Here is a 22403-nt window from a genome sequence, read left to right as displayed (position 1 = left end):
GTCTGAAATGTCCAAAATGAATAATAAATGTGGTTAATTTGCTTTGTCATAAAGACTAGGTGATGTTCAGAATACTCCAGGTGCAATTTTGATAGCCTGATAGTCGATTGGATCCAGCCACTGAGTCTTTGGTCTCTCACAGAGGTACAGACTTGAGACCCATAATCAAGTCTTGATATAAACAGAGAAATTAACATTTGTGTTCACTACAAGAGGTATGACCCAGGGTGAGAAGGATGTTCATCTCTCTGATATCCAGAAAATTCACCAAAACAGTTCACTGAACAACAGTTAATCAAATAGCAATTAACTGAAAACCAACAATTCATCAAAAAATTAATTATAAGATGTGAAGTGTATTATATAAAGGAACTGTAGTTTTTAATGGATTAACTTGTGATATAATTGAAGCTTAGCATGATATTCCCTTCACATATGTTATGAAATGTGTTTGTGGTTTTTTTTTTTTTTTTTTTTTTTTTTGAGGGATATTCTTTTCAGTGTGGGTTTCATGTATTTGCTGTGTTTTACACAATCTGGAAAAGATATTGCAAAAAATCTTTATTGTTATTCCCCCTTCTCCTCTCTCTCTCTCCTCAACCAATTGGTTGGTGGGATATCGATGCTATTTTACTGAGAAATAATTACAGAATAAGATGCTTTCCCACTGTCTTCCTTATTCGATACGTGTTTTATCTGTAGTTCATGGGTATCGGTTTGTTGGATGAAATGCCTGAGTTTCCAGGAGTAAAACCTGGCCATCTCCATATGAAACCAGATAACTCACCTTCAGTTAAAGAAGACTGATTAAAATTCTTCACATCATGCATGGGATACGAACTCAAATCTTTCTAACTAAAGGCTTTGTTTATACTGAATTAACTGCAGAGGATCCATTATTATTCCTAAGTGACATCTGCACACGCACGCACACACATACACACACCAGTTATATGGGATGAATTTTACTCTGATTTGGTATTTGACCCTTTTACAAAAAATCTGTCAAACCAGTCCAGTTTTACCTTCTTCAGCTATATTCGGTGCTACAATGGGACAACATGTTGACATTTTATATTGCAATAACTCTCTGACTTAGTGGAATACATGTATGATTCAGTCTGTATGGTTCAGTTTTAGTTCCACCAGGATCATTTATCAGAAAATTTTGGTAGAAGTTTCAATATGATATTAATAAGCTGGATGAAATGTAATGAAATTTTATAGTTTAGATATATATTAAAATTTGTCAGTTTTGATTACACTGATCATTGTTATGAAAAAAGTTGATAGAACAAACTTTTTTTTTGTCTAGAGATAAATCACTATCTACACAATTAAGTAGCAGGTATGCTTGCAGAATAATGTTGTAAAAAACAACAAAATAATCATAACATCTCAATGACCACTTACATATGTTGTCTACATCTTGGATGATGTTAGGTATTCTTTCCAAATACTTTAAAACAGTAGTATAAATTGTTTTTCAATCATTTGTGATGAATTTGTGATGAATTGTCCTTTGACGAATTGTTTATTCGATAAATTGCTTTTTCAATCAATTGCCATTTGCTAAACTGTCTTTCGGTGAACAGTTTTCAATGAATTTTCATGGAACCTATCTTTCTAGCACTTATCTTACAAATGGTGTATATGAGATTGAGTTTTTAATGGCTCATGTCTGTTTTTAAATTCTCATGTCTAATAATATTGAATGTGATATAATAAAGTTTATTAGACATGAGAATAAATAAGTGTTTATTATTACAAATATTTCAACCAGAAACTAACTGACTATCATCAGTGAATCAGCATAATCACAAGATGAAGCTAGAACAAAGAATGTTAATCCTATTCACAGAGCAGAGCAATGTGCCAGAGAGCCACCTTACAGGTGCTTACAAAATAAAATAAGATTCCAATTAAAGCCAAAATTAAATAATTTAAAAATTAATAAAATTTAGATAATTAACTGAATGACATATTTTATATATATATATATGTGTGTGTGTGTGTGTGTGTGTGTGTGTGTGTGTGTGTGTATGTGTGTTTGTGGGGATGCACCATCTTGCCATTTATGAGGATGGAAATGCCTCAAATCTTGGCAATGCAGAAGTAGTTATTCCAATTTAAGTTTGGGCTCTTTTTATATACCCACTCAAACCTAAACCTGTGCCAATTTAAAAAGTGAGTAGTGAACCAAAAGGATATTGTGGTCAGTGTCTGCTTGTTGATAAGCAAGACCAGATTTATCAGGTTTATTGTTGATATAAGACTAAGGTTCTTGTAATCGTTTGTCGATAGAATGACCTGTTTGTCCAAAACACAAGCGGAGGTACTCGCAATGAATCTGGTAACCACTAGGGAGGGAGAGGGAGCTGTTATTATTCCTGGGTGATAACCAAGAGGAGGTTTCTTTAACGGAGAAGAATGTAAAAACTAAACTGCATCTTTTCAGGATCTTTACAACCATCTCCAATGTACCTACGATATACAGGATAGGGACTTGCCATACAGGCTCAGGATTCTTGGGGATAGGTTTCTAAATGTACAGGATGTGTTTAAACTTCACTGAGGTGAAGCCATTCTGTAGTATAATGCATTGGAGCTCAATTCTTGTTGGAAAGTTGAAGAATTAGAGCAGATAACAGATGCTCTATTGAGCAAAGTTTTGTTGGTTTACAAAATTAGACACAAATTCTCCTCCATCGATCTATCCTCACATTTCCAACCCCACCTTCCTTTCGGTCATACTTCAACAGCAGATCAATATATATTGCCATACACCGGATGCTGCTGAATAAGAAGACAACCAGCAACATCCTACAAAGGTATGTCCAAATTATTCTTCCTATATATTCTACGTAGGCTGTTCAATAAGTTATAAGACTATATTTATACAGAAAACAGATTACCTTTAATCATCATCATTTACATGATCTTTTCGAATTAACTACTGTGAGACACGATGCATTTGTCCCTACGTTGCATCCACTTCTTATACACATGTGAAAGTCCTTTTTTTGAGAGTTCTTTCAAAACTGCCCCTACAGCATTTACACATGCTTCGTTGCTTTCGAAACAGCGGTCTCTTAGTGGTTTCTTGAGCTGAGGAAACAGCCAGAAATCGCACGGTGCGAGATCAGGACTGTATGGAGGGTGTGGTAGGATATCTATGTTGTTGTTCTGCAAAACGTCCACTACACAATCAGCAATATGTGGCCTTGCATTATCGTGATGCAATAAGAAGCCATTCTGGTCATAACTTTACCAGCCGATTTTACAGTTTTTGCTTTCTTGGGGGTAAGCAAAGATGGATGCTTCCATTCGCTGCTTTATTGTTTCATTGTAGGGTCATAGTGATACAACCAAGCTTCATCTGCTGTAATGATGCGTTTTAAGAAGTTGTCGCCTTCTTGTTCCAGTCTTTCTTTCCATTCTGTGCACACATCCACTCGATGCTGCATTTGCTCCGGTGTCAAGAGTTTGGGAATCCATCGGGCGCAAACACGTTTCAGTCCCAAATGTTCAGCCACGATTGAGTGAACACTTCCCACAGAAATATTCAGGACAACATGCAGCTGGCGTACTGTAATTCCGTGATCCTCCTTGATGATAATTGCTGCTGTGTTGATCATTGTCTCTGTGATGGATGTTGAAAGTCTTCCCTCACGTTCAAGATCTTCCACATTTTGCCTTCCTTCCTTAAAAGGAAGGAAGGGACCTTAAAAGGTGGGGCCCCAGTCTTGTCCTGGTTCCCGATCTTACAACTGAAATAATGATGGATTGATGGCTTTTTCTGGTTTGCAAACGTCACTTCTCAGCAAATATAACAAGAGTTATATGCACTATTAACACAAGTACAAGGCATCACTAAAATGGATTTACACTGCAGGGATCACTTATGTAGTACTTATGATGAAGGAGTAAACAGGAGTATAGCCCAGGAAGTCGCACAAACACTTGCTCACCCTACGAAACTTCACTTTATACTAATAATTGCATCATCTTATGACAGCAATGCCATGACTCAACCGCATTCCATCAGCCAATGAAGCAATAGCTCGTGGGGGTGCTGTGTACGATTAGTTGATGCAATATGTTGCAATCAGGAGATTGAAATACAGTGTTGCCAAATGATACCTATGCATGCAATGCGGACTGAGTCTCTCCCAAACAAGAGCTAAATGACAGATTTTATCATCATTTTTGTGTTCAGCACATCAAAATTAGTAAAGAATCGCTATTTTCATTTCAAAGGCCAATTGTGTGTTGTCCGGTGTTATCTGATTAAATAATGAAGTATTGTCATTTGTCTTGTTTTTGGAACAAGTACACAGAGTGGATCCTGGGTTTAAAGATAACTCTCATGTCCATCAAGCTACAATTGCACTGGATTGGTTAGCAGAACATGAGAAAGATGTTCCACATCTCAATTGGCCAACCAATTCACCTGAACTGAATGTTACTGTAAAAATCTGGGCTGTTAGATGGCCAAAACATCAACACCATGCAAATTTGGTGGAATTAAAGGATCTTTTTAAGCATGGAATGAGCCTCTGTAGCTCAGTCAGTATAGACGAAGCTCTTTGGTCAGAAAGACCTGGATTTAATTCTCGTCAGTGACGTGAGGAACTTTATCTGGTCTCTTTCGACTAAAGGTGAGTTAGTCGGTCTCATATGGAGGTGGGGTTTTTTTTTCACCCAGAAACTCGAGCTTTTCATCCCCCAGAACAGGCAAACTGGCCCTGTGAACACACACGGATTATAGTCAGGAATACTTAAGACCCAGCTATAGGCCTGATTCATCAGCTATGCCAGTCCAGAGCCTGGATAAAATAAGGGGGGGGGGGGGGATTGAGATGGTGCTGTACTTCCCTATAAAAAGGGCCTCACAGCCGTTGTATCATCATACGCTAAATAAATAAGCATGGAGTGAATAAACTTTATTTATTTAGTGTATGGCTCACACATGAAAAGTTACATTGCATTAATCTTTAATATATATAAACATAATAACAGACATATGTACAATAATAATACATAATACAGTCATAAAAGAGACAATCAAGAATAGACTACAACTGTATGTCTAAGTTGATTATCCAGTCAATTGCATTTGGCTTGGTATAGTGTGGATGAAGCCTGACAGGTTTCCACTGTATGCATGTTGGGTACATTCTACTGTAATATGATTGTCTGGCAGGGTAATCCACAATCGCACCTGGGTGAGGCAATCGTGCCCCATTTGTAAAGGTGATCTGCACATCTGCCATGATTGGTGTGGATTCTGTTTAGAGTTGACCAAGTTTTCCAAGGGAGGTCAAAACCCAAAGGCATCTGTACAAAGTCCACTAATTCACAGAAGTCCCCTGTTGAAGTATAAACTTGATACACACACATGATAATGAGTCATTGACATCATGCCAAAAAATAACCAAGTTGTAATTAAAACAGGTGGTGGTATAACTCCATATTAAGGAATAAAGTTTGCATTCCATAATTTTTTTGTCTGGTGTCTTTATATAAACATACAAAGCACCAATATATTACAAAACACTCATTTTGTAAGAAAACAATAAACAGATAAAAATCACCTATTTTACAAGAGTGCTAAATAAATGGATCACTCCTGACATAGCCTCAAACCACAATATATATAAGAAGAGAAATTTATGCAAAACATTACATTTTCAGTGAATAAGTGAATATCAAAAGGAAATTAAAATTATAGGGTGCTTAAGGATCAAAGCTGTATAACTGAGAGGAGACCTCCACATAGCCTTTAAAGGAATGCAGAGAACCGACCAGGGCTTCTGACCTAATGTCCAATCCTCACCTTCTCGTGGTGCACCCTGTTGGATATCTACTTTGATACTGAACGAACGAGGATGGGCTGGCAATTTGGGATTTAGCAGACCAAATTGTATTCTTATTGCTTAAACCAAAATAAAAAATGATGACACGACATGACAAAATTTCATGCCGGCTGGGGCATCGCCTAGTTAAACAAGGCCAATATTGTTTTCACCAGGGAACCAGGGCGAACAGCGAAAAGTCAGCTACTGGAACAAATCTGAAACCAAACCCCAACTCAACATCACCAGAGTTAAAGATTGGTACTATCAACGTAAGAAGCATGAATGGCAAAGAAATGGAGCTAGCTGAGGAATTAGATAAGTACCAGATCGACATAATAGGGGTGACTGAAACAAAAAAGACCAAAACTGGTGAGATCTTTCTGAGCAATAAATACAAAATGTTATAATCAGGCAATGACAATCAAGGAAAAGAAGGAGTAGCCATAGTATTCAACACAAAATACGAGGCTAATCTTCTTGAATGGCAGTCAGTCTCAAGTAGAGTAATGTGGGCAAATATGAGAATGGGGAACTGGACAATGAGACTTGTTTGTGCCTATGGTCCACAGAAGGTTCTACTAAGATAGAAGTGGAGGAATTTTTTGACGCTTTATAAAAAGCAACTGACACATTGAAAAAGGAAAAGTTGGTCCTTGTTGGGAATCTAAATAGCAGAGTAGGAAATGATTGTAAGACATACAAAAATATTTTGGGAAAATTTGGAGAAAAGAGCAAAGCTAATAATAATGGCAAATATCTGTTAGATTTCTGCTCAGGACATGGACTGGTTATTACTAACACCATGTTCCAACATAAAAATGTGCACAAATTCACATGGAGAGAAGAGACAAGGAATAAGAAAAGTCTCATTGACTATGTTATTGTTGATAGTGATGTTTTCTTCATGGTGCAGGACACCACAGTGTACAGAGGATTTGAAATTGGAAGTGATCACTATTTAGTCTTGAGCAGGATAAAACTGAATTTCATATTGAAAAGAATAACATGTAAGAAAGTTTTAAAGCCAATAAAAGTTGAGCAGCTCTCAGATGTGAACTGTAGACTAAAATACAGAAAGGTTATTGAAAAAAAAAACGAAAGAGTTTGAGAACAGGAATCAAACCTTGGAGATTCACTGGCAAACTCTGAAGAAAACATTGATTGATTCTGCCAGAGAGGCATGTGGTGAGGTTGTGTGCAAGGATAAAAAAATCAGAACTCCCCTGGTGGACACAGGAAGTTAAAGAGGCAGTGAAGGAAAAGAAGAAAGCATATCAAAAGTTCCTGGCAAATAAGTCAGCTTTTACTCTTACAGAATACAGAGACAAATGTAAGAAAGCTAAACAGTGTGTAAAACTAGCTAAACAAAAGTCATGGGAGGACTTTGGCAAGAATATAGAAAATAAATATCAAGAAGGTGGCAAAATATTCTGGAGGTTGTTGAAGCTTAGGAATGGAGGAAAGAGTGCTGTAAAAGGAGTTAGAGATGATAAAGGTGACATGAAAACGGGTGAAAAAGATATCCTTGAAGTATGGAGTAATTACTTTGAAAAAATGCTAAATGAAACAAGCAGTAATGACAGCACAGTGATAAAAAACACTGACCAGGCATGCAGTCAGGAATACATATCCATACTTGAAGTAGAAAAAGCCATCAAAGGCTTGAAATGTGGAAAAGGCAGCAGGAGTAGATGATATTCGACCAGAAATGCTGAAGTATGGTGGTATAAAAGTCTTACAGTGGCTGCACTGCACAGTTCAGAAAGCCTGGACAGAGGGACGAATTCCCGATGATTGGAGTAGAGCTCTCATAGTACCCATATATAAAAAGGGAAATAAAACTGAATGTGAGAATTACAGAGGTATTTCCCTACTGAGTGTTCCTGGCAAGATCTATGCAAGTATACTTGAGAAACTGTTGAGAAGAATTGTGGAAGAAAAGCTTGGTGATGAACAAGCTGGATTCAGGTCAAATAGAGGCTGTCGGGATCAGATCTTCACTTTATGACAAATAGTCGAGAAAGCATTGGAATATAACAAAGATCTGTATTTAAGTTTTGTCGATTTGGAAAAGGCATATGACAAGGTGCCAAGAGAGAAGCTATTCAATACGCTGCAGTTATATGGTGTCAATGGGGCATTATACCAAGCAATACTTAGTCTTTATTTGAGTTGTAAGTCAGCAGTTAGAATTGAAGGAAGTACAGGAAGATGGTTTAATGTTAAATCTGGTATGAGACAAGGATGTACATTATCCCCTCTGTTATTCATTATCTATATGGATCACATTATGAAGGAAAGTGGTATTAAACCTGATATCAAAATTGGAGATGTGAATGTCAGCTCTTTGCTTGATGCGGATAATGTTATACTTCTAAATAAATCCGCTACAAGTCTGCAAGATTCTCTGACTAAATTCAATTGCTGTTGTAATAGATATGGTATGAAGGTCAGCAATAAAAAGACAAAGACAATGAAAATAGGCAGAATCATTGAAAATGTCAACTGTGTTGTGAATGGAGAACCTGTGGAACAAGTAAAACATTTCAGCTACTTAGGCACGATTTTTACTGAAGATGGTAAATTAAATATAGAAATAGACAACAGAATCAGCAAAGCTGGTATGGTGGGAAGTCAATTGAATAAATTCATATGGAATAAGAGAGAAATTAGTCGGAACACTAAATTAGCTGTATACAAGACAGTGTTCAAACCAGTTTTAACTTATGGATCTGAGAGCTGGGTCAGAAGTAAAACACTTGACCAAAGACCGCAGATAACGAGAGTCCTGAGAAAGATTAGAGGCGTGAACAGATGGCATCAATGTCAATATCATATTAAAAATGAGGATATTAGGAAAGAACTTGACATTGTCAGCATCCAGGAATGCGTTAGCAGAGCTAATCTCAGGTGCTATGGTCACTTAAATAGAATGGGAGAGGAAAGATTAGCAAAACAAGTGTTCTCTGCCAGGTTGGCAGGAAAACGACCCAGAGGAAGACCAAGATGTAGGTGGATTGATACGGTACAAAGTGCCTTAGACGACAGAAATATAAGATCTGATAATGTTGGAGTCTTGACAAGTAACAGACTGATTTGGAGGAAAATTGTAGATAGGAAGTTAGTAATGATGTAAATTTTTCATGTAGTACTGTCATATCCTGTACACCCCTTGAGGGTACATGGCAGGAATTTGATGATGATGATGATGAATTAAAATTATTCAGGAATGGGTGAACAGAACTGATTTAAGGTAGTAAGGTCCTTTAAACAGGATGGAAAAAGGTCGAGTAAAACAGGTGCTTGATACCAGGATGGTAGGCAAATTAATCAAAGGAAGACTGATATCTGGGCACAGATTTATGCAGTTAATTCCTTAGACAACCAGTATAAGAGCTGATGTTACCATACTGATGTTCCCTTGCAAAATGTTGTCATTTTGGAAGGGAAAAAGCAATGTAAAAATAAGAACCAAGCAGCTTCATTTCTGCAGCACAAATTAAAAAGAAATGGTGGATTTTAAATATCCAACATTATTTCAAAGCTGAATATATGTAGAAACTTTGGACGTTTCCACACACACACACACACACACACACACACACACACACACACACACACACACACACATTCAGCTTTGAAATAATGGTGGATCTTTAAAATCCACTAAATTTAATTATTTAGTACTATCAACAATATTTGGCATACACTACTAGAGAGTACATATCAGGGATGATACATTTCACAATGTATGCATATAATATAAATAATATAAATCAATCATTCTCCCATCTCCTCCATTTCACCATAAGCTATCGCATGTATGCAAATTTTTATATATATAAAAATGATTACACTTCTCAAGATTACTTATTATAAATTATTAACTTATAAAGAAAACAGTTTCCCTTACTTTAAATTTAACTGCAAACAGCTGAGCAGTAGGCTGTTCTTCAGCATAATCTACTGAAGACCAACAAACAGAAACATCACTTGAAAACATTGACTGAAGAGTTGTATCACAGCTAATGTAGTGGTTACATGCTATTTTGTGAACTTGTTCACGCCTCAAAAGCAGCCGAAACCGACCTGTACAAATATTTTTGAATATAGTGCCTATCTGTTATTAAATTCATGTTAATAATGTAACTCGAGTTTTTCATACAAGGATAATCATATATATATAGTACTATTAATCTTACATTTCTCATTATGCTTTAAAATTTTGAATTCACCAACACCTCTCTCCTTCCACTGTTGACAAGAATTATCAAAACGGAATAATTTTGCTCTCTGACAAAATACTGGAGTCTCATCTTCTTCACCAGTTTTTATTACAATTAGCTCAGGAAGTGGAACAACAGGTTCAAAATAGATATCTGGTGCAGGAGTCACATGATCATCTTTGTTTTCTATAACGATATAACACCCAATAAGAATATGCTTTATATTTTCAATGATTTCATGCATATTACAAATTCAACATTTAAGTTTACCATTTCTGCATAGAATGTACTTTATCCTTAGCTAATTTAGTAAATAACAGCATATTAATTTATTTTATAATTAGCATCATAAAATAAATTAATTAAACATTTTAATTGGAATCATTTCACTTTTTTGTGCAATTGCACAATGGTTATATTTTTAGATGTTTACAGCAGGAAAGAGAAAGAACATTTGTTGTCAGCTTGGTGGAGCAATACCAATGAAAATACCCAAAAAAAGCAGAGATACAAAATGTTTATGAGAAAGTGATTGAAATTAAGAGACAAGGTTAATCTTTTTTCTGAGTACCTTCGAGCTACCTAGAAGAAGGTTTCTGATATTCCATCCCAAATGATAAAACTCTGTTATAAGGTTTGATGAATGTGGGATTGATGTAGTGTCAAATGTTGTTCATGTGACAAGCAGTGTTGTGAATGGAAGAGGAAGTTTTTTGAAAGTTGACAAAATCTATGGATGCAATGTGTTTGAGCTTGCAAAGCTTAAAAGATGTTAAGCCAGCCGGAAGCAAATTTAATCTTAACTAGAAAGTTGAGTATTATCAAAGATAACTGGGAGGAGCACGAGATCTTGATTGAGAGAAATAAAAAAGCACTGTGTTTTGAAAGCACCAATTTTCACTAAATTGCACTCTCCTGACTGCAGAATGTCAAGAAGAACAATGTTTAAATTATTGGTTATGGAAGATCTTGAAGCTTATATTATTAAGACACTATAGGGTTCATTAACATAAAAGGAGGAAGGGAGTACACTGTAATCAAATAAATTTGTGCTCAGGATTTGATGTTGGCAATAGACAGTCATTAATATAGAGGAGAAAGGGCGTAGGTAAACATATATAGCACACTGAGTAATTGGTTGTTGGCAACCCATTCATCATGATACAGTGAATGACCAGAAAGGAAACTAATGAGTAAATTGCAAAGGGCAGAAGGTAGACCATACAAGTGGCAATCATTCTCCCATCTCCTCCATTTCACCGTAAACCGTCACATGTATGCAAATTTTTATAAATATAAAAATGATTACACATTATAAATTATTATTAACTTATAAAGAAAACAGTTTCCCTTACTTTAAATTTAACTGCAAACAGCTAAGCAGTAGGCTGTTCTTCAGCATAATCTACTGTCATAAGTCATAGTATTGTGTTTTGTGAATCAATACCATTAAGGAAACTAGTATATTACTAGCCTGTGAATCTCCACCTTGCAGGTGGGGTGTGTGTGTGGGGGGAGTTCAAACTGCCGACCTCCATGAAGGCATCTACCACAAGAGTTGATACATTCACAACTCAACATCTGATCACATCTTATAAAGGCTTCCTACAAAGAATTAATTTTTTAGAAGTTTATTAAAAATAAGGTGCTGGTTGTGAAGCAACTAACAGGTCTCACCAGAAACTACATGCTCATCCCATTAACAAAAAAATCAAAGTTTTTCTGTTTTTCTGTCAGATGCAAAAATACACTCTGGACAATCTCATTTCTTGAAACATTATTATGGCAGAGTGTTTTAAATTCAGGTGAAAGGGTAAACCAAGAAGTCCCCCCCCCCCCCCCCCACAAACAAAAGGAGGGGAGACCATAATCTGAAATCATAATCATGGCTACACAGCATGATGCTGATGAATGTCCATGAAACTTCCAAGTCTGGCTGAACAATAATCTCACATCCACAACTTAGCAGAATGCAGCATGGGTATAGCATCTGGAGTAACCCTGGCATTCCACTTCAGAGCACATTTATAGCTTGCCAGATGGTGGACATCCATGTGCAGCTCTGTTGCTGAACAAAAAATCCTCTGTCAAAAACACACTCTTCACACAGATCCTGAATTTATAATGGATCAAACTATTATTTCAGTCGCAACAAAAGCCAAGTTCTTGGGATTCATCTTTGACAGGAAACTTGGAATGTGCAATGCGTGAAAGAACCAAGTAGCTATCTATATACACTAATGATGGATGGGATTTTTGCAGAACCATAGACTTGAGACCCATAATCCAACTTTGAATGCAAAGCACACAATACAAAAGAATAAATGAAGATCAATCTGCATCCCATTCAATAGAGGACAGAGTGCGAAGGACACTCAATGCTCTCTTGCACTTTTCTCTTAGTTTATGAATGTGTGCAAGGAATGCAAGTTTCCTGTCAAAGATGAATCCCAAGAATTTGGCTTTTGTTGCGACTGAAATAATAGTTTGATCCATTATAAATTCAGGATCTTGGTGATCTTATTTTTGATAGAGGATTTTTTGTTCAGCAAAAGAGCTGCACATGGATGTCCACCATCTGGCAAGCTATAAATGTGCTCTGAAGTGGAATGCCATGGTTACTCCAGATGCTATACCAGCACCACAGCAAACCTTACATCCTGTTTTCAGACCATGGGATAGGAGACTTACTACAACACCACTGACACTTGCAGACAAGACCATTAGTTGACTGTCCATCTTCCAGAAGCAGAGGCCAAAGTAGTGGAAGACTGCCAGAATCTCCCCTTTCCGGAAGCCCACAGGTTGCACAGTATGGCAAGCATGGTGGCACGATGTTAGATCCCAGTGATGGTGGTTTGGAAGATAGGATAGTAAAAATAGATTCAGGAGAGATAGAGGAAAAAAAAAAAAAAAGAAAAGAAAAGAGGAAGAGTGAAACTGGCTAGTACCATCACTGGGTTCCCCACCATGAACAGGTGCCCGTGGGGAAGGGCTGCAGTGCTGGGATATTCTGATTACGTGCAATGCTATTTGCACATTACATGGTTGGCTGTATTCACAGTGATATTTCTTATAAATATCCAAAACACTTCCAATTCATTTATTCTATTATCATATCATATCAATTCCTGTCAGAATAACTGCATTTTCTCTGCCTGAATAATACTCATAAAGTGATTACTCAGTAATTAAACAACTTCTGCTTTTGTCAACTTCCCTACCATGAATGTTTATTAACGCATTCCCTTCAGGAATTATTCTTCATTTTGCTATCTATATAGTCAAACAAGTTCCTTTTGCAATGTTAGCTAATTTTCTCTCAAAATTCACTGTGCTGGTCACTCATCTTACCTATGCTTTAAATTGCCCATGAGCCTATGCATATAAGGAGAAAGATGATAACCTTTCTCCTTATATGTAGAGATTCATGGGAAATTTAAAGCAATTTATTCTTTGTGGCTCTAGTTCAGTGATCCTATTCATCCATTTAACTCCTACCTAATTTATCCTTCTAACGAGGTGCAATCTGATATTGCTTTTTTTAAATAAATCCTGATCATTTGATTATCCTGCTTGCAGATGAAACTAGCAGAGATCCAAGCTGCTTTCTGAGTTTGTCATAATCACCAGCTTTGTGGTTTCGCAAAATTGATGATTATGTGAACCCTTTGCACTCGCTCAGCATCATAGTGATGATATCCCAATGCATGCTCTAAGATCATGTGTTTATGACCAATGGCAGCTTAGCTCAGGTTGATACTGCACTGTGCATTCCTGCCAGTTCGGCCACTGTTTCACCACCAGACAAGGAAAAATGTCTTTGTATACTTTTTTAATGTTTTCTTTTGTATCAGATGTATAAATCATTCTTTCTTGAACAGTTCACCAATAAACCAGAAATAGAAATGTTTTGTTTAAAAATTGCCTGACTTTGTTAATGCCATCATAAAAGAAATGTCATCTCTCAGATAGCCTACTTGTTACAGAGCAATAGTATGCATCAGCTGGAAAATGTCATTCGATTTGCAAGTCATGATGTAGATAAGATGCAACCGAGCACACAGCCATTATCAATCTCTCATCTTAGATATGACATCAGACCTGTAGAACTAATCTGTTACACATGGGTGTAAAGGGTTAACTGAAGACTCCACATGTTTAACCACCTCTCAAGACAAAACTGCATGATCATGCTTACCAATCAGAGACAATGTCATTCTGAACCTTGATTATTGACTAGATCTCACATGCCACCACCAGATTCAATACTCTCAAGCTCTGGGTGCCTTCTATCACATGTTGTTCAGGCAATTCTCTCAACAGCTGCACGAATTTCACAATATCTGAAATCTCTCCATTATAACCAGGGGCGAATGCTGGTCTTGAAATTCACGCTTGCTCTTGTTATCATTAATGGAGTGAGAGGTGTGATTGAAGACTGATTAGCAGATTATTAATGAATTACTGACCCTTTAAAACCATATATCTCATCTCATCTTCTTTATACCCTCTTTTACCTTGTGGTGTCAAGGGTCCACTGATCATCGGACCTCAATCCGTTTACAGGATAAGGTGGTCAGCCCTAAGCCCCGGTATATCCTATGGCCTGTAGTGTTAACTTCTCAAGGCCAGGTTGCCTGCTTTGCGGGATGAAAAACCCCAGAATAAACTGAGGGAAAAAACCTGCTGTCCACGCCAAGACTGGCTAACTTGGCTATGGCTGATGAAGATCCTTCAGCTCCTCACGTCACCGACAGGAATCAAACCTAGGACACTCCTTCCCCAGGCATATGGTTGCGAAGCACATAGCCACTATGCTAACCGCACGGACTATATAAAACTATATATTTAGAAATTTATGTACATTTAATCATACAAATAAAACATTTATTTTACAAATGATATGCTATCTTTTTCAATTTAGCTACTTGAATACAAATTCTACCCTACGGTTCTTCTTTATGAACTCTAAGATCATGTGTTTATGACCAATGACAGCTCAGGTGGTCAATAACAATCATAAAAAGTTGGTTGTAACTCAATTTTCCTAAGCAACACGCACACTTGTAAAGGCTAACTGAAACTCACTGGCTAGAGCTACTTTGCCTGCGTATGATCTGTGTTTAAGCAAAGAGTGAAACGACGTGAAGGGAGCGGAAATGGCTATGCGCGTGCATGAAATCACAGCGCTACAGCGAGGACCTGGAAGCTCCGACAATAGAGCAAGCCAAGGTAGCTTTGCCTAGACGAGCAAGCATCGGCCTTCTATACCCAATGAAAAGCTCAATTATTGTTGCGCAAATTTAGAGACGTCTTCTGTCTACAAAAATAAAAGCCTAAACGGAATGCTTATAAATGCATGCATTTATTAACAAATAAATATTACTTCTTTCTCAAGTGATGAGCTTGTGCAGCAAGCATGGAGAATTCATCCCTGATTATAACTACTCCATCTGTGCTAACTGAGGTAATTTTCAAATACATGACACTGACATCTTCTTTTGCTAACCCTAGCCTGCAGTAGAAACAAACTATATACAGTTAATCCTTGAACAACAGGGGTGGGGGCAATGATCACCCACACAACTGTAAATCTTCGTATAAGTTTTGACATCCAAAAACTTAACTACTAATAGCCTACTGTTGACTGAAAACCATACCGATAACATGAACAGTCGATTAACACATATTTTGTATGTTATATGTATTATTACAATAAAGTAAGTTAGAGAAAAGAAAATATTAACAAAATCATAAGGAAGAGAAAATACATTTACAGTACTGTACTGTACTTATCAATACCATAAGTTCAGGTCGTCTGTTTGCAACATGAATCGTCTGCTTGTCAGTACCTACATCAATATCGTGTTATATGATACAAAACACTGCAGATATTTTGTATCATTATATATGTATTACTAGCACTAGACATCAAAAATGAAACGATAATGTGAAAAATAAATTCATATTCATTTACAGGTATAACGATTCATGCATCAATAACAAGGAAGCAATATGATTGCTTCATGGGGTAGCCTAGCCTATACACTAATGAATGAATCAATATAAAATTTTATTTTGTGCTGCATCTTTACATTTGTTTGCATTTCTCTAGACTGCAAATGCCACCATGTACAGTCTGTAAGTGTTTGGGTGTATAAGTTTAGATAAATTTTAACTTTTTACAATATATTTATGCGTATTTTATGGTAGTAAATGATAAAATATATTATTGATATTTTTAGGCTACGTAATTCGTCCTTGAGTTTCTTCAAATTGTGACAAATCTCCAAAAAAATTTCCAATATATTTATTGGAAAAAAAAAACGTGCATAAGTGGATCTGTGCAGTTCAAACTCATGCTGTTCAAGGGTCAACTGTATTTTATTGACTTTTATCTCATAACAAACAGATTCACAGGCACTGCCTCACTTGATACTACCTTCTTGATGGAGTTTTGGAAGGTTGTAATACTGCTATCATTAGCGTAATGTTCTGTAGTTCTATTCTTCATGAAAACATAATCTCTTACATTCTTTCTCTATTTTTGCCTACGATAATATCATCCTCTGTCAAGTTGCCTCCCTAATGGCTAAAATTTTGCACCAATTCAAGCTAACCAATGCCAGAAACTCCTCATATTAGTTCTGGCATTATTATAAATGCAAAGAAAGACTTGAGACACTACATTCTATTCACTTCTATTCATTCTATTCACTCACCTCAATTTTGAAAATCTATCTCTCACTCAGCACAACTTTCTTCAGACATACTCAAAAGCCATTCAAGTGCTCATATTGGGATGGTTGGCCAAGTGATTAGCAGCCCACTCTCCAACCAACAGGCTGTGGGTTTGAATCCCACCTTGGGCATGGATGTTTGTGATCATCTTTAGGTGGAGGGAAAAATCTCTGCCTGGTGTGAGAAGGTATATAAAAAATAAAAATAAAAAAATTCTTAGCCAGTCCACAGTATGAATGTACTATAGGTTTACTTAAACAGAAAAAAAAATCTTTCATGATTGGGAGCTATATAATTCCCCCCCCCCCCCCAAAAAAAATTTATAAAGCTTCTCTACATGCATAAAGTCACTTTATACAATCTACATTTGCTCCATACCTCTTCCTACCTCATATTATCATCTGCTGTCTCTACCACCCTCATAACGCTGATGACTACGAACCTATTCGATTATTTATCCTGAAAGTCAATCACATATAGTCTAATTACCCTAAGAGTGAGATAATCTTTGTTGGTGATTCTGGCATCCATTCAGATTAGCTTCCCTTCTACAACTTCACAAATCAACTGGGAAGAGAAACTGAACTGTCTGCAGTCAGTAATGATTTAACACAAATTGTTTACTAACCTGCCAGAATTCCAGGTAATTCTCATCATTGCAAAATGTTCTGGAGGCTATTGAAAAAGTTTAGAAATGGCAGAAATAGTAAAAGGAACCAAAGACGATAACTGTGACATGAAAACTGAAGATAAGGATATCCTGGATGTCCAGCGTAATTACTTTGAAAGAAATGTTAAACTTAATAAGCAATTGTAAAATCTCGCGAGAAATTATTTTTTTAGATAATTTTCGCTAAATATTTTACAATTTTTTGTCTGAAATTATAAGAAAAAAATGTACTTAGTTGTAATAATATAAAAGAATAAATTACTGTTAGAATGCACCTGCACTTTAGACTTCTTTGTAAAAGCTTAATAGGAGTTAAGCCGGATTAGCGCTGAATACCACCAAAATCGTAAGGTCTGGGGATCAGTAACGACGTCAAATCTTTCATTGCTTCTGGCTAATCCGGGAATACTCTTAGTTAAGAACAAAGGAAGGAAAATGGAATAAAAGGCAATGCAGCACATGGTTCTAGGCTTTTTGGTCCTTGGCTCTTCACCTACGACATCTATGGGGGCAGCATCCCTAGTTATAGGATGATCGTTCTTCCCACCGTCCGATATTTCTCTGCCAGCAGCTCGCTCTAGGCTCCCGGTAGCTATGGCAGAATCCCAGCGCGTCCGACGAAGGAAAGTTCTTGAGAGTCGACCGGATGGAAGACGTTCCAGTTTTAATGTGTATTACCGAATGTAATTCAGACTTTCCTCTCAAGATTGTTAGCAAGTAAGCCATTATTTTGTTATAATGTGTTATGTGAATGCACCTCGAAATCGTAAAGGATTGAGAGAGGTTACTTGTTAACTAGCGGGCAAATTGAATGTGAAATAACGGAAGTCTATGTATTGTTAAGAATGTCCAATTCACAGACTGATTGTGATAGTGTCTGAATTAGTATCAATTAAGTATTGGATGTGTTGGAAGTAAGTTAATGTAATCCCTCCTGGAAAATTTATGCATGCTTTTAAGCCAAGTTGTGTCATAGAAGACACCTTTATATAAAGGCACAATAGGTTTTTCTGATAGTGAAAGCACTATAGTTTCTGTTGCTCAGATAGCAAGTAATATAGTGTGTTAAAGTGCTTTTGATTATGTTATTTGATTAAGTGAGTGAAAGCACTATAGTTTCTGTTGCTCAGATAGCAAGTAATATTGAGTGTTAAAGTGCTCTTGATTAAGTTAATCTTTTCTTAACATTTATGTGCTTTGTATCATGTCCTTTAGTTTGATAATAAACATGTTTTTGTTTTGCAATTACCTGGTTCTCATTCCTTAGCCAATGCACTATCCCAAAAAATATTAACGAACCTGTGGGAATAGAATATAGAAACGAGCCACGACTTGCATATAAAGATATTGTTTTAACTTATTTTTGTTATCTTCTTGCCCTGACTTTCAAACATAAAAAGATCAATTAAGTGGAGCAGTCGTTAAGATCAAATAAATTTTCTTAATTGATATTGTGCGATTGCTCAGGGACTATTACGTTAGATAGACTTCAACAAGAGGTCTAACTAACTGCAGAAAAAATTTAGGTAAGGAAGTTGATGGACAGATAAAAGAATAGATAAAAGGAAAAGTAAAGCAAAGAAAATATTTTACAAAGGAGCAACTGAAAAGGATTAAATAAAACTAATATAATAGTAAGATAATAAAGAAAAAGAAAAGATAACTATTTTTACACAATGACAGAACGGTACTAGAAAATTTTCAAGAGGATTGCAAACAGGAGTACATATCAATACAGGTAGAAAAAGCCATCAAAAACTTTACCTGTTGTTTGAAATGTCAAACAACAGGTAAAGTGGATAATATTCGACCAGAAATCAAAATATGGAGGTATAAAACTGTTGCAGTGACTACAGTGCATAATTGAGAGGGGCCTGGTCAGAAGGTTGAATTCAAGAAGATTGGAGTAGAAATCTTATAGTTCCCATCTATAAAAAACAGGAAATAAAGCTGAATGAGAATTATAGTGGAATTTCACTACAGTGTTTCAGTTAAGATTTATGCAAGCAAGAAAAATCTCCTTGGAGAAAAACAAGCTACATTCAGGCCAAATAGAGGTTGTGAGATTAGACTTTCCCTTAATAAACAATAGTTGAGAAATCATGGAAATATGAGAAGGTGCCCAGAGAAAAGCTTTTCAAAACACTACAATTATATAATTTAAATGGAACATTATACAGAGCAATAAAGTCTATATGTAGACTTTATTGCAATAAGTCACCAGTCAGAATTGATGGAAATACAGGAAGATGGTTTAATGAAAAATCAGGTGAAAGACAGGGATGAATATTATCTCCTTTCTTATTTATCTATATTGATTACATTATGATAGAAAGTGGGTTTAAACCCAGTATAGAATTAGAGATAGCAAACTAAGCTCTTTGCTTTATGCAGACGATGTACTCTTAAATACATGAAGTGCAGGTTTCCATGACTCTCAAACTAAATGAAATAACAATATGGAAGCTGTAACAAATTTGGCATGAAAGTCAGCAATAAAAACATCAAAACTATGACAATAGGCAAGAACATAGAAAACTTCAGTGGCAATCTAATTTAGAACCTATAGAACAAGTAAAATATTTCATGTATGTATGCACAGTTTTTCGTGAAGATGGCAAATTAAATTAAATCTAGAAATAGATATACCCAACAAACATACAGAATAAGAAAAGCTGGTGTGGTTGTCAGATCAGACTTTCACTTTATGGCCAATAGTTGAGAAAACATGGGAATATGACAAGGCGCCCAAAGAAAAGCTTTTCCTAGAAACAGAAACACAGATTTTCTAGAGAATTTAGAAACAGACAACAGAATCAGCAAAGCTGGTATGGTTGGAAGCCAGCTGAACAAATTTATATGGAATAAGAGACAAATTAGCCAAAACACTGAACTAGCAGTATATAAGATAGTGCTCAAACCAGTTTTATAAAGTCAGACATAAAGCACCTAATCCAAGATCTAAAAAATCACCTGTCTCTGATGTTATTCCTCTAGTTGTGCTAAAAGCTTGTGCTCCAAAACTAATACCTACTTCAAGATGTCATACTCATTTGGTATCTATCCAAAACTTTGCAAGCAAGCATTTATCCAGAGTTCAAAAAAGGGAGATAAAAGTCAACCATCAAACTATTGCCATATTACTGAGTTCAATACTCTTGAAAATAATGGAAAAGATCATCAACACCCAACTACTTCACTACTTGGAGATTCACAAATTACTTAGTGGTCACCAATATAGATAAAGCCCTTCTTACTCACAGTGAATCTCCTGCCTAACCTCATCCTTAGAACACAGGCAATGGAAAAGTATGGAGAAACTCGTCGTTTCTTTTGCTATTTTCGAGGCATGCAGATCACCAGCTTCTTCTCCTGCCATTCATTACAGGTCACGGTAGATGTTGTCTTATCAAATTTTTTAGTATGTTGGCATACCTCTGGGCACTATGCTTTCATCTACACCACTCCTATACATCAATGACACTCCCCCACCTCTCTCTGACATTCAGTACTATTCATAGCTTTGATGATGATTATTCCTCTTTTCCTCTCTGATCCTGTTTTTTTTATTCTTAAAATTTGCAGTGCTCAGCGATTCAGGCTTCAAGATCCTTTATTAATCACCGCATGGTTAGCCTAGTGGCTTTGCGCTTCGCAACCATATGCTTGGGGAAGGAGTGTCCCAGGTTCGATTCCCGTTGTAGACGTGAGGAATTTGAGGATCTTCCTCAGGCATAGCCAAGTTAGCCGGTCTTGGGCGCGGTCAGTAGGGTTTTTTCCGCCAGTTTATCTGGCGTTTTTCATCCCGCAAACAGGCAAACCGGCCCGTGAACATACGCCTCTACAGTCAAAAATATGTCCCCCCCCCCCCCAGCGGCAGACCAGGCGATGGGTCGGTTGGGAGTAGTACTAACAAGAAGTCGCATCTAAGTAACACACGGACCCTGCATGGAAAGCGGGAATAACGCGTAGAAGAAGAAGAAGATCCTTTATTATTAATGCAATCCCCCTTGCCATTTCTCACGTGAAGAGAGGATAACCCGGAGAGTTTTAATGGCACCAAAATGCAATCATGCCTCATTTTCAAGAAGAAAGACCATGCTTCACTCTCCCTCACTTGAAAATATTTTGCTTGCCAACCAGGATCAGTTTTCTCTTCTTGAGTCAACTTTCACATCTAGTCTTGGAACAAAAATATTCATACCTCTTCAGCATTCAAAAAGCTGAGTATTCTTTTTTGTTCTAAACAATACTATTTGCTATTCAATTCCTGACACTTCATAAATCTCATATCTGCCTGGCCTTAGAATAATATTCTCAAATTTAGGATGGTGCAACTAGTACCCACCTCAGGTCCTAGACTAGACTTCTCTCTCTATGCCCCCCCCCCCCCCCCCTCCAGTTGCTTTCCCATAGATGCTGCCTCACTGAATTGGTCACTACCATCCCTCCACCTTTTTTAAATCATATGGAAATATGGTCAACACCGACAAACAGTTCAGCTTCAAGTTTATCGAACCAACTTCTCATTCTTCTTCTTCATCCCCTCAGAATGACTGATTGTATTAAGAAGAGTTATTTACTTAACTAGTGAATCCTCTCTCTATGACTCCCTCCAGTTGCTTTCCCATAGCTGCTGCTTCACTGAATTAGTCACTACCATCCCTCCACCTTTTTTAAATCATGTAGAAATAGGAGCAGCTGATGGTCAACACCCACAAACAGTTCAGCTTCAAACTTATCGAACCAACTTCTCATTCTTCTCCTTCATTCCCTAAACATCTGCTATTTGGAACAATCTTCCTCATACTGCTTTACCCAAGAAATATATGAAAAATTTCTTTTCTCTTCTTTCTAATTAACTGCCCAAACATAGGTTTTTGTACTGCTCATGTGCAGGAC

At 36.7% G+C, this 22403-nt stretch overlaps 1 protein-coding gene across 1 annotated transcript in view; it reads right to left on the bottom strand.

Moving 5' to 3' along the window:
* LOC150102901 (E3 SUMO-protein ligase RanBP2-like) overlaps positions 1-22403 on the bottom strand; it is a 673019-nt gene that overhangs the window by 124030 nt on the left and 526586 nt on the right. Inside the window, exons 28-29 of the mRNA XM_090397978.1 lie at positions 10064-10273; positions 9775-9950 (exon numbers count right to left, since the gene is read on the bottom strand). Of these exons, the coding sequence (XP_090254104.1) occupies positions 9775-9950; positions 10064-10273 (386 nt within the window). The remainder of the gene's footprint in view (positions 1-9774; positions 9951-10063; positions 10274-22403) is intronic.

The sequence above is a fragment of the Typopeltis vanoorti genome, chromosome 9, assembly GCF_054136105.1.
Source record: "Typopeltis vanoorti isolate ZY-2024b chromosome 9, IOZ_Tvanoo_1.0, whole genome shotgun sequence".
NCBI lineage: Eukaryota > Metazoa > Arthropoda > Arachnida > Uropygi > Thelyphonidae > Typopeltis > Typopeltis vanoorti.
The sequence above is the reverse complement of the archived record's forward strand: the minus strand, read 5'-3'. Positions and strand labels throughout refer to the sequence as shown.